General features: G+C 38.9%; 3 protein-coding genes across 8 annotated transcripts in view; 1 reads left to right on the top strand and 2 right to left on the bottom strand.

Moving 5' to 3' along the window:
• Nucleotides 1-1,608, bottom strand: part of LOC128741382 (3'-5' ssDNA/RNA exonuclease TatD) — a 28,807-nt gene extending 27,199 nt beyond the window's left edge. Inside the window, exons 1-2 of one of the 5 annotated variants that reach the window (XM_053837168.1) lie at nt 1,018-1,608; nt 275-487 (exon numbers count right to left, since the gene is read on the bottom strand). In XM_053837168.1, coding sequence (XP_053693143.1) covers nt 275-407 — 133 coding nt within the window. In that variant the 5' untranslated portion in view covers nt 408-487; nt 1,018-1,608. Of the gene's footprint in view, nt 1-274 lie in introns of all 5 variants that reach the window. The other 4 variants (XM_053837166.1, XM_053837170.1, XM_053837167.1 and 1 more) reach the window with 4 other exon arrangements.
• Nucleotides 1,609-6,320: 4,712 nt separating this feature from the next.
• Nucleotides 6,321-7,330, top strand: LOC128739829 (cell cycle checkpoint protein RAD1). Its single transcript, XM_053835329.1, has 2 exons — nt 6,321-6,470; nt 6,530-7,330. The coding sequence occupies exons 1-2, from the start codon at nt 6,321-6,323 to the stop codon at nt 7,328-7,330; spliced, it is 951 nt and encodes a 316-aa protein (XP_053691304.1).
• A 333-nt stretch (nt 7,331-7,663) lies between these two features.
• Nucleotides 7,664-8,769, bottom strand: LOC128743181 (RNA-binding protein 7). Of its 2 annotated transcripts, XM_053839709.1 has the most exons (3): nt 8,545-8,769; nt 8,384-8,478; nt 7,664-8,323 (listed from the first exon to the last, which is right to left on the bottom strand). In XM_053839709.1, the coding sequence occupies exons 1-3, from the start codon at nt 8,632-8,634 to the stop codon at nt 7,945-7,947; spliced, it is 564 nt and encodes a 187-aa protein (XP_053695684.1). In that variant the 5' UTR covers nt 8,635-8,769; the 3' UTR covers nt 7,664-7,944. The 2 variants fall into 2 exon arrangements, with proteins under 2 accessions (XP_053695684.1, XP_053695683.1); XM_053839708.1 differs by having other exon boundaries at nt 7,664-8,478.
• Between the last annotated feature and the right edge of the window lie 8,029 nt (nt 8,770-16,798).

Below are 16,798 nucleotides of genomic sequence, written 5' to 3'. Positions count from 1 at the left end.
TTTTCGTTATGGGATATGTGGGTACCGGCAGGACTGTGTTGTCAAAATTAAAAAATATGCGAGTTGCGTTTTTTATAAATGAAAAAAAATCGGTCTACAACAAATGTTCTTTTAGGCAGATATATTATTTTCGAAATTTCAAGCTGACGGCGACCTATACTATCCCTGCAGCGGTTATATCGATTTTAACACATAACGCTATATGTGTATGCTCAATTTGTCCTGTTTAGATTCTGAACCAATAATAAAAAATGAAATACATTTATGTGCTCACCCGAATCTTTAGCGCGCTGTATCACCGAGTCCAGGTCACGAATGTACTTTTTGTTGGTTAGATTGGCGCCCACATCCACCACGATCAGATTCTCGTAGCAGTGTTTCATCTCATCCTCGTTGTGATCAGCCATTCTGTGCGTGCCTATGTTTCTAGCAATGTGCAATACGCCTTCTGTTGATTTCTGATGTGTTTTACAGTCACAATAGTTTACTACAGTAATATTTTCTTTGGTTGATTAGCAGGGAATGTATCCCAACCAGTCTCAGTCAATTGCTTAACAGTATTCTATCTTTAAAAAACTGAGGTGAGGAGATGTACCAGATAAGACGTGAGTTCTGTTTAGAAGTTTTGAAAACAATCCTCTGTGTAAACAGGGAAAATTTAGCTTCGACAATTGACTTGCTGGTACATAAATTTTGTAGTTGAGTTAGGCGAGCTCCCTTTCTGTGTGTAGTATTTCAGCTATGTTTTGATAACTTTTGCAAATTCACATACACATAACAAATAACGCAAAAAAGACTGTTGTGCTTGCAATGTTTTTAGCAAAAATTAGTTTGAAAGTAACTCATTTTCATTTATTTTCAAGGGTACAAAACGTTTATGTGGGGGCGGGTTGCACACATTTTTTCAATGTGCTTCATATGTACGAATAGCCAAAGTATGTGTATGGTTTTGCACAAAACAGTGAACTGATGTGAATGAGACGAGATTTTAATTGCAAGTATCAAGCTTTGCAGTACATTGGGCTTGCCATACCAAAGTTTTTATTTTGTTAAATACGTGCGCACGACGACCGCGACTGTGACTACGACCGTCCGTAATGATGTTTATAATTGCGATGATACTCTCTGGTTGTGACTGCTGTATAACCACACTACCACACTAGCAAATCCTGAGCGCAGTTTTGATCCAAATTCACCGACAAACCCAAGTCCGGCGATCAGGGACACAGCAGGCAAGCACAGATGTTGCAAAAATCAAAATTTGTTTTCATTCACGTCCGGCCAACTCACTATAAATCTTCTGCGAAATCAGGAACAACTGCACCGATTCACGTTTCTACAGTTTACTATCTATTTCGACAATCTTAGCCTCTGCATACGAGAACTATCTAGCATTCCTATCACAAAATAGCGCCTTTCAACGCAAGCACACTCGATTTCTACAACTCTGGCCTTAATTTGATAACGCACAATGTTACGGAATTTGCTCGTTCTTGTACTTTATCGCACTTATATCACCGCGCGCGATTCTCGTTCTATTCTAAGTTTATTATTAGGTGGTTATATGGATGTGGGGTTAGATATTTTATACAGTAGTCTGTCGCGTCACAGTCGTCAGTCTTCTTGTCTTGCTCTACGTCGAAGTTCAACTGATCGACTGCGTGCCGTGCCGTAGTGGTAAAAGGCTGCCTGTGCGATGCCGATGAGACCTGCTCGACTATGCTCACTCTATGCTGGTATTTATCTCTCAACTACATGCATTTAGTGACGAGACGACCGCAGACATCGCACATATACGGGCGCCGTCGCAGCAAACTGGTGTATATTTTACGTTTATATGCTCTCAGTATTGATATATATGGCCCATGTCACTTGTTAAGAATAAAGCATAATAATATCACGATATTTAAATTATAACTCACATATGAACGAAGCACAATGTTTATATGTTTGCATACATGTCCATATAATTATAATCATACTTATTCGTTCGAATAAACGATAACACTGGTCAGTCAAAAAAAAAATGTTTTGTCTTACAGTATTCCTGCTATAAAAGCGCTTATTATGTGTAAGGGTCGGGTCCGTTCACACATTATTTAACGGATTTAAGGGAAAAGCGCATAGACGCTTATAGACGGACTTATCGTGAAAAATGGACCGCAAAGTCTTAGAATTTCATCAAAAGTTTGTCATCTATTTTCCAACAAAGCTCCAAGGGAAATAATTGCTTATTTTTGGAATGTTTTTTCAGTAAACTCGAATGAAAAACCAGAAAAACAATGCCCTAAATCAGGATTTTTTTAAATATTCGTACTTGTCGTAGCACGCTTTTTGCGTCCCTTGCCTTAGACGACAATTTTATACACCTGCGACTTCATTCACTTCGATTGCGGAAAAAAGTACCAAAACCATCCCGTCTCGATTTTTTGTTTCTAGTGAACCTAGACGAAGTTGATGTCTTGAAGGTAAATCATATCGAACAAGTACACAACCGCCCCTTCTACTTTACCAATCCAGCTTGCTGCCGCCGGAGAGTAGCGTCGATCTTCTCCTGGATCCGGCTGAGGATTACCTTACAGGGTACTTTGAGAGTAATACAGAGCAACGTGACACCAGGCCAGTTACCGCATTCAGTTAGGACTCCTTTCTTAGGGACTTTGACCAATATGCCCTGCATCCAGTTCACCGGAAAAGTTGCGGTTTCCCATATATTGCTGAAAAGCTGATGCATTATCTGGGCTGACAAAGATGGGTTAGCTTTGAGCATTTCGGCTGAAATACAGTCTATCCCTGGCGCTCTATTGGATTTCATACTCGTGATGCCTGCTACAATTTCATCCAGCGATGGCGCCTTCGAGTTGACGTGATTAATTCGACGAACTGTAGGCGTCATACGCTGCTGGTTTTGTTGATCTCTGACATTTGAAACTCGGAAGAGTTGTTCAAAATGTTCAATCCATTGCTTAAGCTGTTCTGTGTGGTCAGTCAATAGCTGACCAACTCTGTCCTTTAGCGGCATCTTTGTATTCATCAACAAACGGATATCACCATTGGCGACGGCGGTTTCTCCTTGTTCGGCTAGGGAGTTAGTCCATGCTCTCTTGTCCGGCCTACAAGCACGTTTAACAGCATTCTCCAGTTCGGCGTATCGTTGACGGGCAGCTGTCTTAGCCGATCTGGTCCGCGCTCGCTCAATGCCGGCTTTCGCCTCTCTCCGTTCGTCGATCTTCCTCCAAGTTTCATCCGAAATCCACTCCCTCCGTCCGTTGCGCGCTTTGCCGAGGGTTTCATCACTGGTCGTGATGAAGGCATTCTTGATGCCGGTCCATTGCTCTTCGACGGTTTCACCAGGTAGCAACTCCGAGGCTCGAGATTCAAGTTATTCGACAAAGGCCCTTTTTACCTCAGGATTCTCCAATCTGCGGACGTCGTAGCGGCACCCAACTTTCTCCTCTCCTCCCGTCGTTGGACACGTGCGACGCGCAGACGTATCTCAGCGATAACAAGATGATGGTCGGATGCAATATCAGTGCTGCATTTGTTGCGTACATGAAGAAGGCTCCTTCGCCATTTCCGGCTGATGCAGATGTGGTCGATTTGGTTTTTTGTTCGGCCGCCGAGGGAAACCCACGTGACTTTATGTACTGGTCTATGGAGGAAGAGCGATCCACCAATGACCATGTTGTTATTACCACAGAATTCTGTAAACAGCTCCCCGTTTTCGCTCATCTCTCCTAGGCTATGACGTCACATGACGCGTGCAAAGGCTTTATGTCTTCGGATTACTGAGTGGAGATGTCGATTGCAGCTCTCTCTTAAGCTAGGTAGACATTCATGTTCCCTGAAGGCAGCTCCGAAATCGTATCCCACTGTGGCAGCCCTCGCGTGGCACAAACTACGGATACAACGAACCTTGGGCCATGGGTTGCCGTGTTTCCAATGAAGTGAAGCTTATGATTTTCAAATAAGTCAGTCTGTTTTTAGACGTAGAATCCAATCATTAGTTTAGTAAATTATCTGTGTCTGTCTGTGTCTTCAACTATGTTGAAGACGTAATAAATTAAAATTAAATTAAAACAGGGGGGGTTCCAAAAGAAAACCTTCGTTTCGTTATAGGGATTTTCATAGAGCAAATCGATACCTAAATTTGCTACGTGACAGAAAGGGCAGCTGACTGGGAAGGAGCCTACACGAGGGGGGGGGGGGGGGCGAGGAACGTGACTATGATTGTATGGTTACCCATAACTCCGGAGCGTCGAAAAATGGAGACGGACATTCTCTTACAAGAAGGAAGGATAGTTAAAATGGGTAAACGGAAGGAACGATAGCAGTTGTACAAGTAGCTGGATTTCTAAAAGGGGGAATAGGGTGCCCATTAACAAGGGGGAGGTTCAAAAACTTAAAGAAGGCTTTATATCGATTTAGAGATTTATAAATGGCTGGGAGAACTGTCAAAGAGAGTAGATAATTTAAATGAAGAAAAAGAGTTTTGTTTCTTGCATTATGAGAATTTTCGTTACAATGCCTCCCAGTTGGTTTCGAGGTATGACGCTGGCCTAATAAGCCAGTCGTCGTATGTTCGAATCTCGGCTGGGAGAGGCTGTAAGAGTCAATAGGATCGTAGCAACTGGGCCTGCAATTGTTCTGTACTATAACAGCTGGCTGCGAAGTCTGTCGTATAAAAAACAGAAGGTCAAGTTTCGGTAACGGAATGTAGCACCTAGGCTTTGCTTTATTTTTAACAGATGTACAAGTGACTGAGAGACAAAAGGGCCCTGAGTAATGTCGGCCAATCAGCTAGTAATTACTAAAAACGGCCTGGGAAGGCAGTCTATGCCAGACTAAGAATATGCCAGGAGGGTTTAGTATCGAATTAATTAAAGTATATGGTAGGAAAAGGTTCCAGAGAAAACAACGTTTGCCTCTAACGGACAATAACTATTGACGGCTATGAACTCGAAGTGGCTGATAAGCTCATGTATTTGGGATGTCTGGTCACCTCGTCGGCGTTGACCGAGCGGGCATCGAAAGGAGAAGAATGATTTTAGGGGAAAAGGCCATTGACAATGCCTAGCCTCCGCAGACGCCCTTGACATCATTTTAAATATTTTTTTGAAACTATGGTTCTACAATTGATGAAGGGACGGTAAGGGAAAGTAATGAAGAAGGATTTTTCAGGAATGGAGGGAAAAGAGTTGGAGGGGGTAATAGGTAGCTACGCTTAACTAGTTGTCGTTGTGACTCCTACCTTTTGTCCAATGCTGGATGGTGCGTGGGTCGAACCAAGCTATAATATGAGATTATAACCGGATTCGAACTCACAGCACCCGCCAGGGCATGTGGCTCCGCTGGTACCCGTGTACCTATGAACCACAAAGGCGCTGGAGAAAAGGAGTCTAAAACGCTGGACAAAAGGAGTCGCGTTCGTAAGAAATCTGTTGGCACGAGGGGGCTTTGTCATTCTTTCTGGCGTAATTTCCAAGCAAGGACATCAAAATGGTCTAGGTTTAATCACGGTGTTAAAAAATCTTGTTGAAATAAGGAAACTTTGTCACTTGTTTTGGCTTACTTCCCAAGCACAGATATCAAATTGGTATAGGTTTAGATCATCGTAAAGAATCTTCCAAACAATCACGAAGCGAGAATTCTGGTAAAACATAGGTTTCAAAACATCATTATTTTCAATTTTTCAATAGTTCAACATCAAAAATCCATACTTTTCTTCATTTGGGCTAATTCTTAGAAGATTTTCCAATCGCTTGGTGTAAGAATATTAAAACCCGTTCGGGAAACCACTAAGCTATTAGCGTTCAAAACCTGACCACTTTTCGAGAAAGATTTTTTGGAATAACACCCTATACCAGCTACATTCCTGAAAGACGTAGTCCTACGTCAAAATATCAACATATATGTATGACCGCATTTCAAAGTCAAGACTAAAAACATGAGATTAGTCTGCACAAATTGTTCAATCTATCAAAAAATCTTGATATGTATAACTCAATACTGTGCAAAAGATAAACAAGTTTATTTTAATATTAACTTTTGTATTTTTTAGCTCCTCATTTGAGGAAAAATAAAATAAGACAGTTACCAACGGTTGGAAAGCAACTAGCAAGTTTCAAATTCGTATTCGATCTATTCGATGCTCGCAACTGCCATCAAGAAGCATTACAGACTAAAACGACACGCACGACGAATCCAATCTTATCGACAAAGGGCTAGCTGTTCTAGCAAAAACTTTCTTTGGCTGATCATAGTTTATTGAAACCACTAACAAAAGGGTTCTGCCATCAACATCTGTATAGGTACATTAGATGCTAAATACAAAACCACTGTATGAAAAAGGAATTATCCGGGACCGTAAGATGCTGACACAATCGCAGTTTTCTCAAATTCAATTTTCGTCGGTGCTACATGAATTTGAAGTTTTTTATAATGTTGCAAAGGCGATTAACTTTGTCGATGTAAGTATTTAACCTGTATTAGATGTTATTAAAAACTAACTGAGTTTCTCACTTTGCAGGATTCCATCATTCAACTAAGCACTGATGGCATGAAAATAGTGGTTGAGGAGTCCAAAAGCATTCAAGCGGCACTCTACGTCACCCGAAGCTGCTTTTCGGAATATAGAATGGCCCAACCTAAGCGTAAAATGCATTCTAACGACGATGATGCTGAAGATGTAGAGCAACCGGTTGTTTCATTTGGTCTAAATTTAAAGGCTTTTACGGATTGTTTAAGCTTGCTCGTAGGAAGTGGGTATGATTCTAACTTGAAAATAATCTACAAGGGGGATGGAGCTCCGTTGGTGCTAATTCTGAAGCAACACGGAGATGACGATTTAGTAACAGAATGTTCGGTTAAAACTATGGAACCACTCGAGATGCTAGATTTTGAGCTGGACGAGGAGCAGAGCTGTAGCAAAGTAAACGTCAAAGGGCCAGAATTTTTTATGCTACTAAGTGAGATCGATAAAAACTGTAATGAAGTAGAGGTGTCTTTATCACCTAACGATCCGCATTTTAAGTTAACCATCTTCGGAGAAATCAGTGCAGAGTCATGCGTTGAGATTACAGATAATAGCGATATGTTGATTTCTTTCCAGAGCTCCACGACTACCACCAATCGTTACAACTTTGCGCATTTTAAACTAGTTATGAGAACATTGGCTTTGGCATCGCAAGTTTCCTTGATTACTAACAGAAATGGCTTGTTGAAAATACAAGTAAAAATTGCAAACCCAGATAATTCCGACATATTTGTGGAATATTTTATTATGTCGCAATGCGATACAGACGACACTCAGGATCTAACCGACGAATAAATCTTGAAAATTTCATATGCGAATATTATTTACTCTCACTATATCCGACATTTAATTACTACCTACGTATGTGGTCGTTTCTTTACTTCTCAAATGGAAATAAACGATCATAAGTAAATCATAATCAAATCTCTTTTCTTCTGCTTTAAAATCTTGATTGTATTTTAAAAGTGTTATAAGTAAGCTTAACATTTTTTCATTAGCTTTTTGAATATAAAAAACAAAACATAGATACTTCGCGCGGTGTAAAACTTGTGCTAAAACTCGGAATGATTTCGGGATTGATAAGATTCATTTATAAAGCAACTTTATCAGCTTGTTTATTTTCACCAAATGCAAACGTCTTTATTTCATCTAAAAATGCTTTTGTTAAGAAACTTAAATTTATTATTTCGCCGAACATAGTCTGCTGCAGTTTGATGCAGATTATTCAAACTCTCGAGATCTTTGAACTAGTGAAATCTGCGAGTGGTTTTTCTGTATGGGTTCGCCTTGGTTGTACCTCCTGCAGTTTGACCATCTTGCCACTAAACAATTATTTTGTACACTCCCTTATAAAATAGGCAGATTTTGTACAATACTTCCAGTAATCTTTTCCCATACAATTTATCAAACTATCTTCGTCCACGGTAGTCATTTCTACGTTGGTGACCACCACCATGACTTCCTCGTTGATTTCGATCACGAGAAAACTGTGCATCGTTCCTATCCCTGGAAAACATCTGGTTTTCGCCCCTGGAATACGGCTTCTGATGATTCTGCTGGTGGTGCGCACGCGATTCATTGCGATTTATTTTGCTATGTAGCGGATTCTGTTGCATTTGATCAAACATGGCCAACATTTGCGGATTTCCTTGACCCATCATAGCCATCAACGAACCCGGACTAATGTTAACATCGCAAAACTGCCCCTTGTCAGCGATATTACCTCCCATATGTCCTCGGGGATTTCCTCTGGGCAATGGAGATGAGTTTGCTCCGTTTTTACTTTTCCTGTGCAAAGTCAGTGGTCGAAGAAATAATTTGGTACCCTCAAATATGTTTATGGCGTACTCTACAGAAACTGCATGAGCGTAAGTGATAAACGCGTAGGAACGTTGTCTCTTGTCGTTATCTTTAGGGATCTTAACCATCTCTACAGGACCAGCCTGAAACAAGTTATCATATTACAATACTGTCCCGGTTACTTTTACTCATTTCGATCTACGACCTACCTGAACAAACAGTTCATAGAGGAGTTCCTCGGTTACTTTTTCCGAAAGGTTTCCACACCATAGCGTTCGCTCATCTTCCTCACTCATCATTTTGAATACACTTTGTTTGAGTATAGTTATTAATCTCTACTGATCAGATTCTTGTTTTCATCAAAAATTTTTGACTTTGGAAGCACGAAGCACAAAAAGATATACACTTGCTAGGTAATTAAATTTTATTAGGTATTCAAAACAATAGCAGGAAGCAGGCAAGAGATGCATGTGTAACTAAAGCCCTTCAAAATATACACAGTTGTAGGGTTTTAGATGCATCAACTGTGCACTCAGCGAAATTCACATAGGATTTTCATAGGAAATACGTATGTTTTTTTGCCAAAGCAAAATACTATGTTAATCATACGACTTTGCAATGAAAATCATTCGAACCACACTTATGATTTTCATACATCCTGTATTGAAAAACATACCGATTTCTTATGAAATTTAATATTTTTTCTAGTGCATATCATACGATTTTATAATGAAAATCAAATGAACAAAACTTATGATTTTCATACATCGTGTATCGAAAAACATAAGGATTTCTTATGAAAATTAACATTTTCTCAGATGCAAATCATACGATTACGATATGAAATGTTAATATATGTCGTATGGAAATTATAGAGACCTCGTATGATTGTCATAAAAAGACGAATAATTTTCATACGAAAAAGATATAAATAACGGAAGGATTTTTTTATGAATTTCACTACTTTTTATACGGTTGTTTATAGTACACACTATGCATTATGTATTTATAAATCCCGCACTACGCTTGCTGAACACGGTGATAGGAAACACGACGCTTATCGCTCTCAAATCAAAAATCATCTTTTTACCGGCCCGTTTTGGTTGTAATTTTGCCAAACTAGGCAAATTAACATTGTACCCAAAATCGGCTGGGAAGAAGATAATTTTTAATGATGTCAGAACGATAGTAGTCGTGTCCCCTATCACCGCGTTCAGCGAACGTAGTGCGGGATTTATAAATACATATAATTCATAGCGTGTGCTGTATACAGCCATATAGCATTTTTTCCAGTTTTTACACGATATAAATACAAAAGTTGTAAGTTTATTTCTAACTAATGTATTTATTTTTATTTTTCTGTTAATAGTTACTTTAAGGACTAAACAGCATATTAGAGAGAAAAAAGACGAAGCAAAATTTTCAATGAGAGTGTGCTTTTATTAAATGGTTCTGAATATTCACAATGATGTCTTAGAAAAACTATGTTGTAGCGTTATTTAAGATTTTCAAAATAATATCTTTCTCGTTTGCACCAACACTGTTTGATGCTAGCCCTGCTTGCACTTTAAGATCTAAATAAGGTATATATTGTTGTTGGTTTACTTTCAATCCGTTTCGTGCTTCAACAGGAGTTAGGACAGTGTTCAATCCAAGGAAAACTAGTAGCCGCAAATCTGAAAGAGTTAAAGAAAAATATTTCAATTTTATATGTAGTAGCAACTCGATGGAATAAAGCACTATCAAAATTAAACGGGACCTCATTCTGGAAGGTCGAAAAATAATTGATTTTCGTGATTCCTTTTCGGATGTTGTAATCAAACTGAAGTGCTCGGTTGTTTCGATTATTGGTTTAAAATATATTTTGTATTTTTGGAATCCAAAAATCGTGATTATTATGCTGTTGGCAACTGTGCACTAGGATGCTCTCTAGAAAACTTCCTTACCGGTGGTACGTGGGAACCAACGGAGTACCAGAGAACGGATTTCAAGAATGATTTTGAAACTTTAGCTTAATACTTAAGTTTTTACGTAGCGATTTTTAAAGATTCGAAAATACCAAACCGTTACATAACCAAATGGCTACATAACAATTAAGATAATTAATTTTTATATGCTGTAAAAAAAATTCAGCCAAATCAGTCCATTGAATTCTGAGATACATGTACTGTCAGCTATACTCTGACCCCATGGTTTTTCTGCGGCTTTTCAACTGCTAAAAATGAAATTTGAGTTTTCAACTTTCCAGAGTAGGGTCCCCCCTTAAAGTGCTCCGATTTTGTTCAAATTTTATACACTTGGTTTTTATCGGAAAGTCTTAAACCCGTATTTTTTTGAAAAATTATAAATTATTTTCGACCGTTTTAGTAGAACTTATAGCTGGTAAACGGCTGAATAAATACCGTCGGAGACTTGTGCAACTGTAGGTATAAAATAGACCCTAAAGGGGTTCACAACCTCTTATTCATCAACATCTATCCCTACCTCATGGTATCAGTCTGGATACAAACAACCTTAGTGGAGAGCCTCCGTACTAAGTGTATCCTGTAAAAGATGTTCATTAGACCGGTTGTTTTCTATGGGTATGAAACGTGAACAATGCTTTAGAAAGACCTGCGAGTGCTTGTAGGTTACGAAAGTCGAGTGCTAAGAACGATCTACGGCGGCGTACAGAATGGCGTATGCAAGCGGAGGATGAATCATAAGCTTGCACAGCTCTGTGGCAAATCCAGTATTCAAAAGGTGGCTAATGCTGGGCGGATACGCAGGACATGTTGCAAGAATGTCGGACAACTATTCTGCAAAAAGTGACGTTTACTTCAAATCCGGCAGGAACAAGACAACTAGAGACGCAGCGAGCAAGACGGTTAGACCAGGTGGATGGTAGATCTGTACATGATGTCCAACGAATTGGAGACCGGTAGCCTATAACCGAGTTAATTGGAGAAATTTTTCATCAGGCTGTCCTAGGACGGCCAGCCAATTAATTAATCTATACCTATAAAAATGAATTTCTGTCTGTCTGTCCATATGTTCCTTATAGGCTCGGAAACTACTGAACCGATCGGCATGGAAAATTTGTATGCAGGGGTTTCTGGGGCCAGAGAAGGTTCTTATGATGGTTAGAGACCCCTCTAAGAGGGAGGCTCCCATATAAATGTATAAATGAAAATGAATTTCTGCATAACTCGAAAACTAATCAAGCAAATTGAAGCAAATTTGGCATGTTGGAGTTTTAGAATGCAGAAATTGTTTCTATGGTGAATTAGGACCCCTGCCCCCATTAAGAGGGAGGGCTCCCATACAAATGAATACGAATTGCCTCATAGCTCGAAAGCTAATCAAGCAAGCAATTGGATTAAATTGGGCATGTGGCAGTTTTCAGAAGAAGGCATTTGTTCTATGATATACTAGCTGACCCGACAAACTTCGTATTCGACAAACTTCGTATAAATTAAATTGTGTTGTACATAAATCGTGAATCTCGGATGACCTTTGTCACAATTTCGAGTTTTGCAAGTTTCTGGGGAGTTCATGGGTGTTTTATTATACAAATTTTCCTCACAGTAAAGTAGAAAACAACTCCCCCATTGCTTAGCCTAATAAAATAAAGCGTATATCATTTAAATATTTGCCATCATTACAAACCATCTCGCCGAATACCATTTTGCGGAACACCAATTCTCGGTTGACCATAACGCGGAATATATAGTTTTGCAGAATACCATTTCGCGAAAAACCTTACGCGGGATGTACCATTTCACGGAAAATCTTTTCGTAGAAAGTACCATTTCGCAGGGGTGATCCAACTGAAGGAAAATAATAGAGGTCAGATCTAGGAAAATAAATAAACCTATCTATTTAAGAGGTGATCTCTACGGGGGGTCCCCCCCCCCCGCAGTAGCCGGCGCTTCCGACGGCAGGTCGCCGGCAACACTCACGGCCTGTAGCCGTCTCGCGCTGAATTATCTAGGGCCTTATTCTCACAGTCACCTCACCTCACTTCTCTCACGCGCCCTATTTTGGCAATCACCCTTACCTCACCTAACAGCTCCTCATTTGATTTGTACAGTCACCCAGGTGAGCGGAGTCGCCTACGTGACTCTGAGGATCGCAAATTGTGCTATCATCTAAAAAGTTTAGGTGTGGTGATTGTGAGAATAGGGCCCCTAATGTTACTATTGATAGTTTTTGGTGGTCTTGTTATTGACTAATGTTTTATGAAAGAGTCTAAAATTTTTCGAGTTCGATTAGTTTTTGAGTAACGCAAAAATTTCTCTCTTATTTGTATGAGAGTCATTATCCCCCTACCACAGGGGTGAGGGGTCTCAAACCATCATAAAAAAAATTCCTGCCTCAGAAACCCCCCATATGCCAGATTTGGTTCCATTTGCTTGATTAGTTCACTAGTTATGAGGATATTTGTATTTCATTTATATAGGAGCCCTTCAATAGTGAGGGGGGAGGATATAATTCCACTCCTAAAGAGGGGAAGGGTCTCAATTCACCATAGAAAAAAAATGCCTATAAAAACACCCACATGCTAAATTTGGTTCCATTTGCTTGATTAGTTCTGGAGTTATGAGGAAATATATATTTCATTTGTATAGGAGCCCCCCTCCTAAAGTGGAGAGGGGTCCTATTTCACCATAGAAAACATTCTTGCCTCCAAAAACCTTCACATGCCAAATTTGGTTCCATTTGCTTGATTAGTTATCGAGTTTTATGCAGATTTGCATGTAGGGGTTTTTGGGGCCAGGGGAGGTTCTTATTACGGTTAGAGACCCCTCCTCCACTAAGAGGGGGGGCTCCCATACAAATGAAACACACATTTCCTCATAATTCGAGAACTAATCAAGTAAATGGAATCGAATTTGGCATTTGGGGGATTTTCTGTGAAATGATACATTCCCCTTAAGGTTTTTCGCGAAATGATATTCGGTGAAATGTTATACAATCACCGCGAATATTGCTATCCGCTTTATTTTACCTGGCCAACCAATGGGTGGAGTTGTTTTCTACTTTATTGTGAGGAAAAATAGCAAATTTGTATATTAGAAAATTGCATGTAAAAATAGTGTTGCCCGCGCTTGTACTCAGTAAACCAGCACGCCTGCTCTATGGTTAAGTAACTGCCAAAATGACTCATCTAAGGTTGAACTCCTCAGAAACTCGAGATTGTGACAAAGGTCATGCGAGATTCACGATTTATGTACAACACAGCTTAATTTGTGGCAATACGAAGTTTGGTGAGTCAGTTAGTTCTTCTATATATATACAGAAGTGAGCGTGAGTATGTTAGTATGTTCCGCTATAACTCAGAACGCTTTGACTGTTCTTCACCAAACTTAACACACAACAGGGGGAGGGAGGCCTTAAATCCGAAACGACTGGACAGCTTTTCATTAAACTTGGCACACTTACATAAGGGAATCAACATTGAGGGGTTGACAAAAAGGGGGCGATCCCCCACAAGGGGAAAATCCAAATAAGTAAACGTTTCTCTTGCATTAACCGATTGTAGCTGTGCAAGTGACTGTTAGAAAAAACGGGGTTTCACCGAGGAGGGATACACGAAAAGAAACTTTTGTTTCGTTTCCGTCATAGGAATTTTCATAGAGCAAACCGAAGCATAATGCAAGAGAAGGAGACAAGGAGGAAGAAGGTTCAAATAGGATGAGAGGTACTTTTACATTCGGAACGATAGTAGTTCTGAAAGGAGGAATAGGGTTCAAAAACGTAAAAAGGCTTTGTGTCGATTTATACGGATTACCGAGAAAAAGACAGATTTACAAGTGGCTGGAGGACAGCAGGAGGGGATCTAACAGAGGGAGTAGCCGCATTCAAATGCAGAAAAAATGTTTTGTTTCATGCAGAATTTTGGATGTACTAGTGCTTGTGAGACAAAGGCGCCCCGAGTAAGATCGGACACTCAGCTATTAAGTAACTAAAGTAGGGTAGATGATCCATTAGTTGCGCTACTAAGCACAATATAACTTCATTTTGCTTGTTTATTGAGGTATATGCTTCAATTAAGGCGGAATCGAAAGTGGCTCACGTTATTGTGTTAGTGCGACAAACACTGTACTGTACATCTCATGTGTTCGTTAAAAACCTAAACGTTTATTTGAATATTGCATTAGTATTGGTAAAATATGTCAAATAGCGGAGCTTGCAAACATAAACAGCTGATTCGCAGCCAACTGCACTGACTACAAACATCCCGAAAAAGGGTTTGTTTTCTTTATCAAGGCATTCCGATTCAATCAAAATTAACAGCAGCAACTTAATAATGCGCAGGATCACTAGGATGTTTAATTAATCCGCTTGCATCGGATTGCGTTTTTGATTCCTGCCTTTGCGTTTTGTTTGTTTACTTCACTCTAAGCTCATCGATGCGGCGAAAGTTGAAAGCTCTTTAAAAGCTCATTGATGTGACGAAAGTTTGATACTGTGTTGCTGCTTTCTCGGAAATCGCTAGTTCAATGAAATATGTGCCTAACCAAATATCTATTAACTAATTCCAAATTATACATTGGTCGCTTTTATGAACACGTAATGATCGATATGTTCAGTTAAATTTATTTTCCATTAGCAATTATGTTTTGCTGAGCATTTATTGATACATATCAGATCGATAAATTGAATTACAAGTTTTAGGAAATTATAACAGCGCTGGAAGCACTGATTACGTGGCGAAAGCGTGCTTTGCCAATACAGATGCATTTTTAAGGCGCAAAACAATACATGCTTCGAATGGTAGCCATTTATCCAGCCATCTTTGAGCTACTTTCGGTTTCCCCTTAATGCTTGTGGGATATAAATTTATCAAATACAAATTATTTGTCACAAGGCAAGACAATTGCTTTCGTTGTACGAGAAGCTTTATAAAGAAAAAATGAATTTTCCGATTCAATCATATTGTACCAACAGTTGCGCTAATGTTTCCTTAATTAAGTTTGATGTTCCTTTAATTGTGGTATTCCATATACACTGCTAGGTTGCTAAGTGAAAAAACATCGTAGCAAAACTATAGATGAGCGCCTATAGTTGTGCGCTTTAACTGCGCGTTGGATTTTGGAAAATTGGCATTTTAGCAAATAATGCTTTAATTTTAAATGGTGTAGTCTAACTACCAATACTTCTAAAAACCTATTTTATATAATGAATGTAATTGTTTTATCTAAAATGCTACGGTGACGAAAATATGCATTAATAATGAATAGTAGCGCAACTATTGGTACTACCACAACTATTGGATCAAGTACCCTATAACTTAAGAATAAACAAGAATTATTTTGGAAAAATATTGCTTTTAATTCAATCTACATCAATAAGGCCGTATCATTTGGTGTGAAACCTGTTGATGCAAAAAAAATTAAGCTTTTATATCTGCTGAAGAAGGACCCGTCAAAGCCGGTCCACTTCCGCGGGCTTTTCCTTTCTCGAAGAATCAAGAATAAAAATCGTCTATCTTTTCAACGGTAGAAACAAAAAGCGCTATCATATAAAAAATAATTATCGTCGACTAAGAGAGCGTGTGCTGCGGCAGTAGTTTAGAGCATTAAAACATTTGGAAACCAAGTGTAAGAGCGTCCCACCTGTTATTGAACAACCGAATATATTTTTGGTCTATACCGTCTAACAGTGTACTTGCAACAGTTTTCAACTATAAGTGCAAGGAAAAAACTTATCTGCAACACATTTGAGGACATTTAATACGAAGTTTATTAGGTTTAGATTAGAATAATTCCACATATTGAGAAAAAATACGTGATCAATGTTAGCTGTTGTAGAAATTTTAAACTAGTTTGTTGCTAGTAACCCCTTCAAAGGAGTAACTTGCAACAAGTAATATTTTTGGAAATTTAAAGAATTAAATGATTTGTATAAGTTTTTTTAAATTAAATACGCAAATGTTAATCCGTCTTGTAATTTTTAATACTTTTGCTATGCTACCCGCACAGGCAAATCAACCCTCACTCGATTTGTTTAGGCTTGCGACATTCGCCGTTTTATTAATTCTATTGTTTCTTTATTATTCACTTTACTCTATCCTAAATGTATGTTAAGCTTCTATTATTGGAAGCGTTTGTAAGAGAAACAAACGTTTTACAGACAAAAAATGACTGTTGAGATTTTTCTAAACTTTGAAAAAACTGTAACTCTTGATATTGAAACCTTGAGCAATTTTTATTTGCATCACTGTTATAATATCCCATCCCATATACATTTAACTTTATTATGCCGACGACATCTCACTCATTCGTGTGTTAAACTTTTTGAACATGTAGAAAAATATAAAAAATGCTGTGAAAAGAAACCTCTTCTTAGCTATCATCGCTTGTTAAATACTTACCGAAATTTAAATTTGACACCAAGGTTGCGCAACATTATTTACACTTCCATTGCTACTCGGTGGACGATGCTATCGCTGCTGTACATAAGTTTAAACTTCCGCTT

Source organism: Sabethes cyaneus, chromosome 3 (genome assembly GCF_943734655.1).
Source record: "Sabethes cyaneus chromosome 3, idSabCyanKW18_F2, whole genome shotgun sequence".
In the NCBI taxonomy this organism is placed as follows: domain Eukaryota; kingdom Metazoa; phylum Arthropoda; class Insecta; order Diptera; family Culicidae; genus Sabethes; species Sabethes cyaneus.
This window is presented reverse-complemented; position numbering and strand designations above follow the sequence as displayed.

Bases quoted from the DNA above. Each gene is read 5' to 3' on its own strand.
- LOC128743181 (XM_053839708.1), bottom strand. From the start codon at position 8,634: ATGATGAGTGAGGAAGATGAGCGAACGCTATGGTGTGGAAACCTTTCG. The intron at 8,479-8,544 runs GTAGGTCGTAGA...AACTTGTTTCAG, and splicing joins TCTATGAACTGTTTGTTCAG to GCTGGTCCTGTAGAGATGGT.
- LOC128739829 (XM_053835329.1), top strand. From the start codon at position 6,321: ATGCTAAATACAAAACCACTGTATGAAAAAGGAATTATCCGGGACCGT. The intron at 6,471-6,529 runs GTAAGTATTTAA...CTCACTTTGCAG, and splicing joins AGGCGATTAACTTTGTCGAT to GATTCCATCATTCAACTAAG.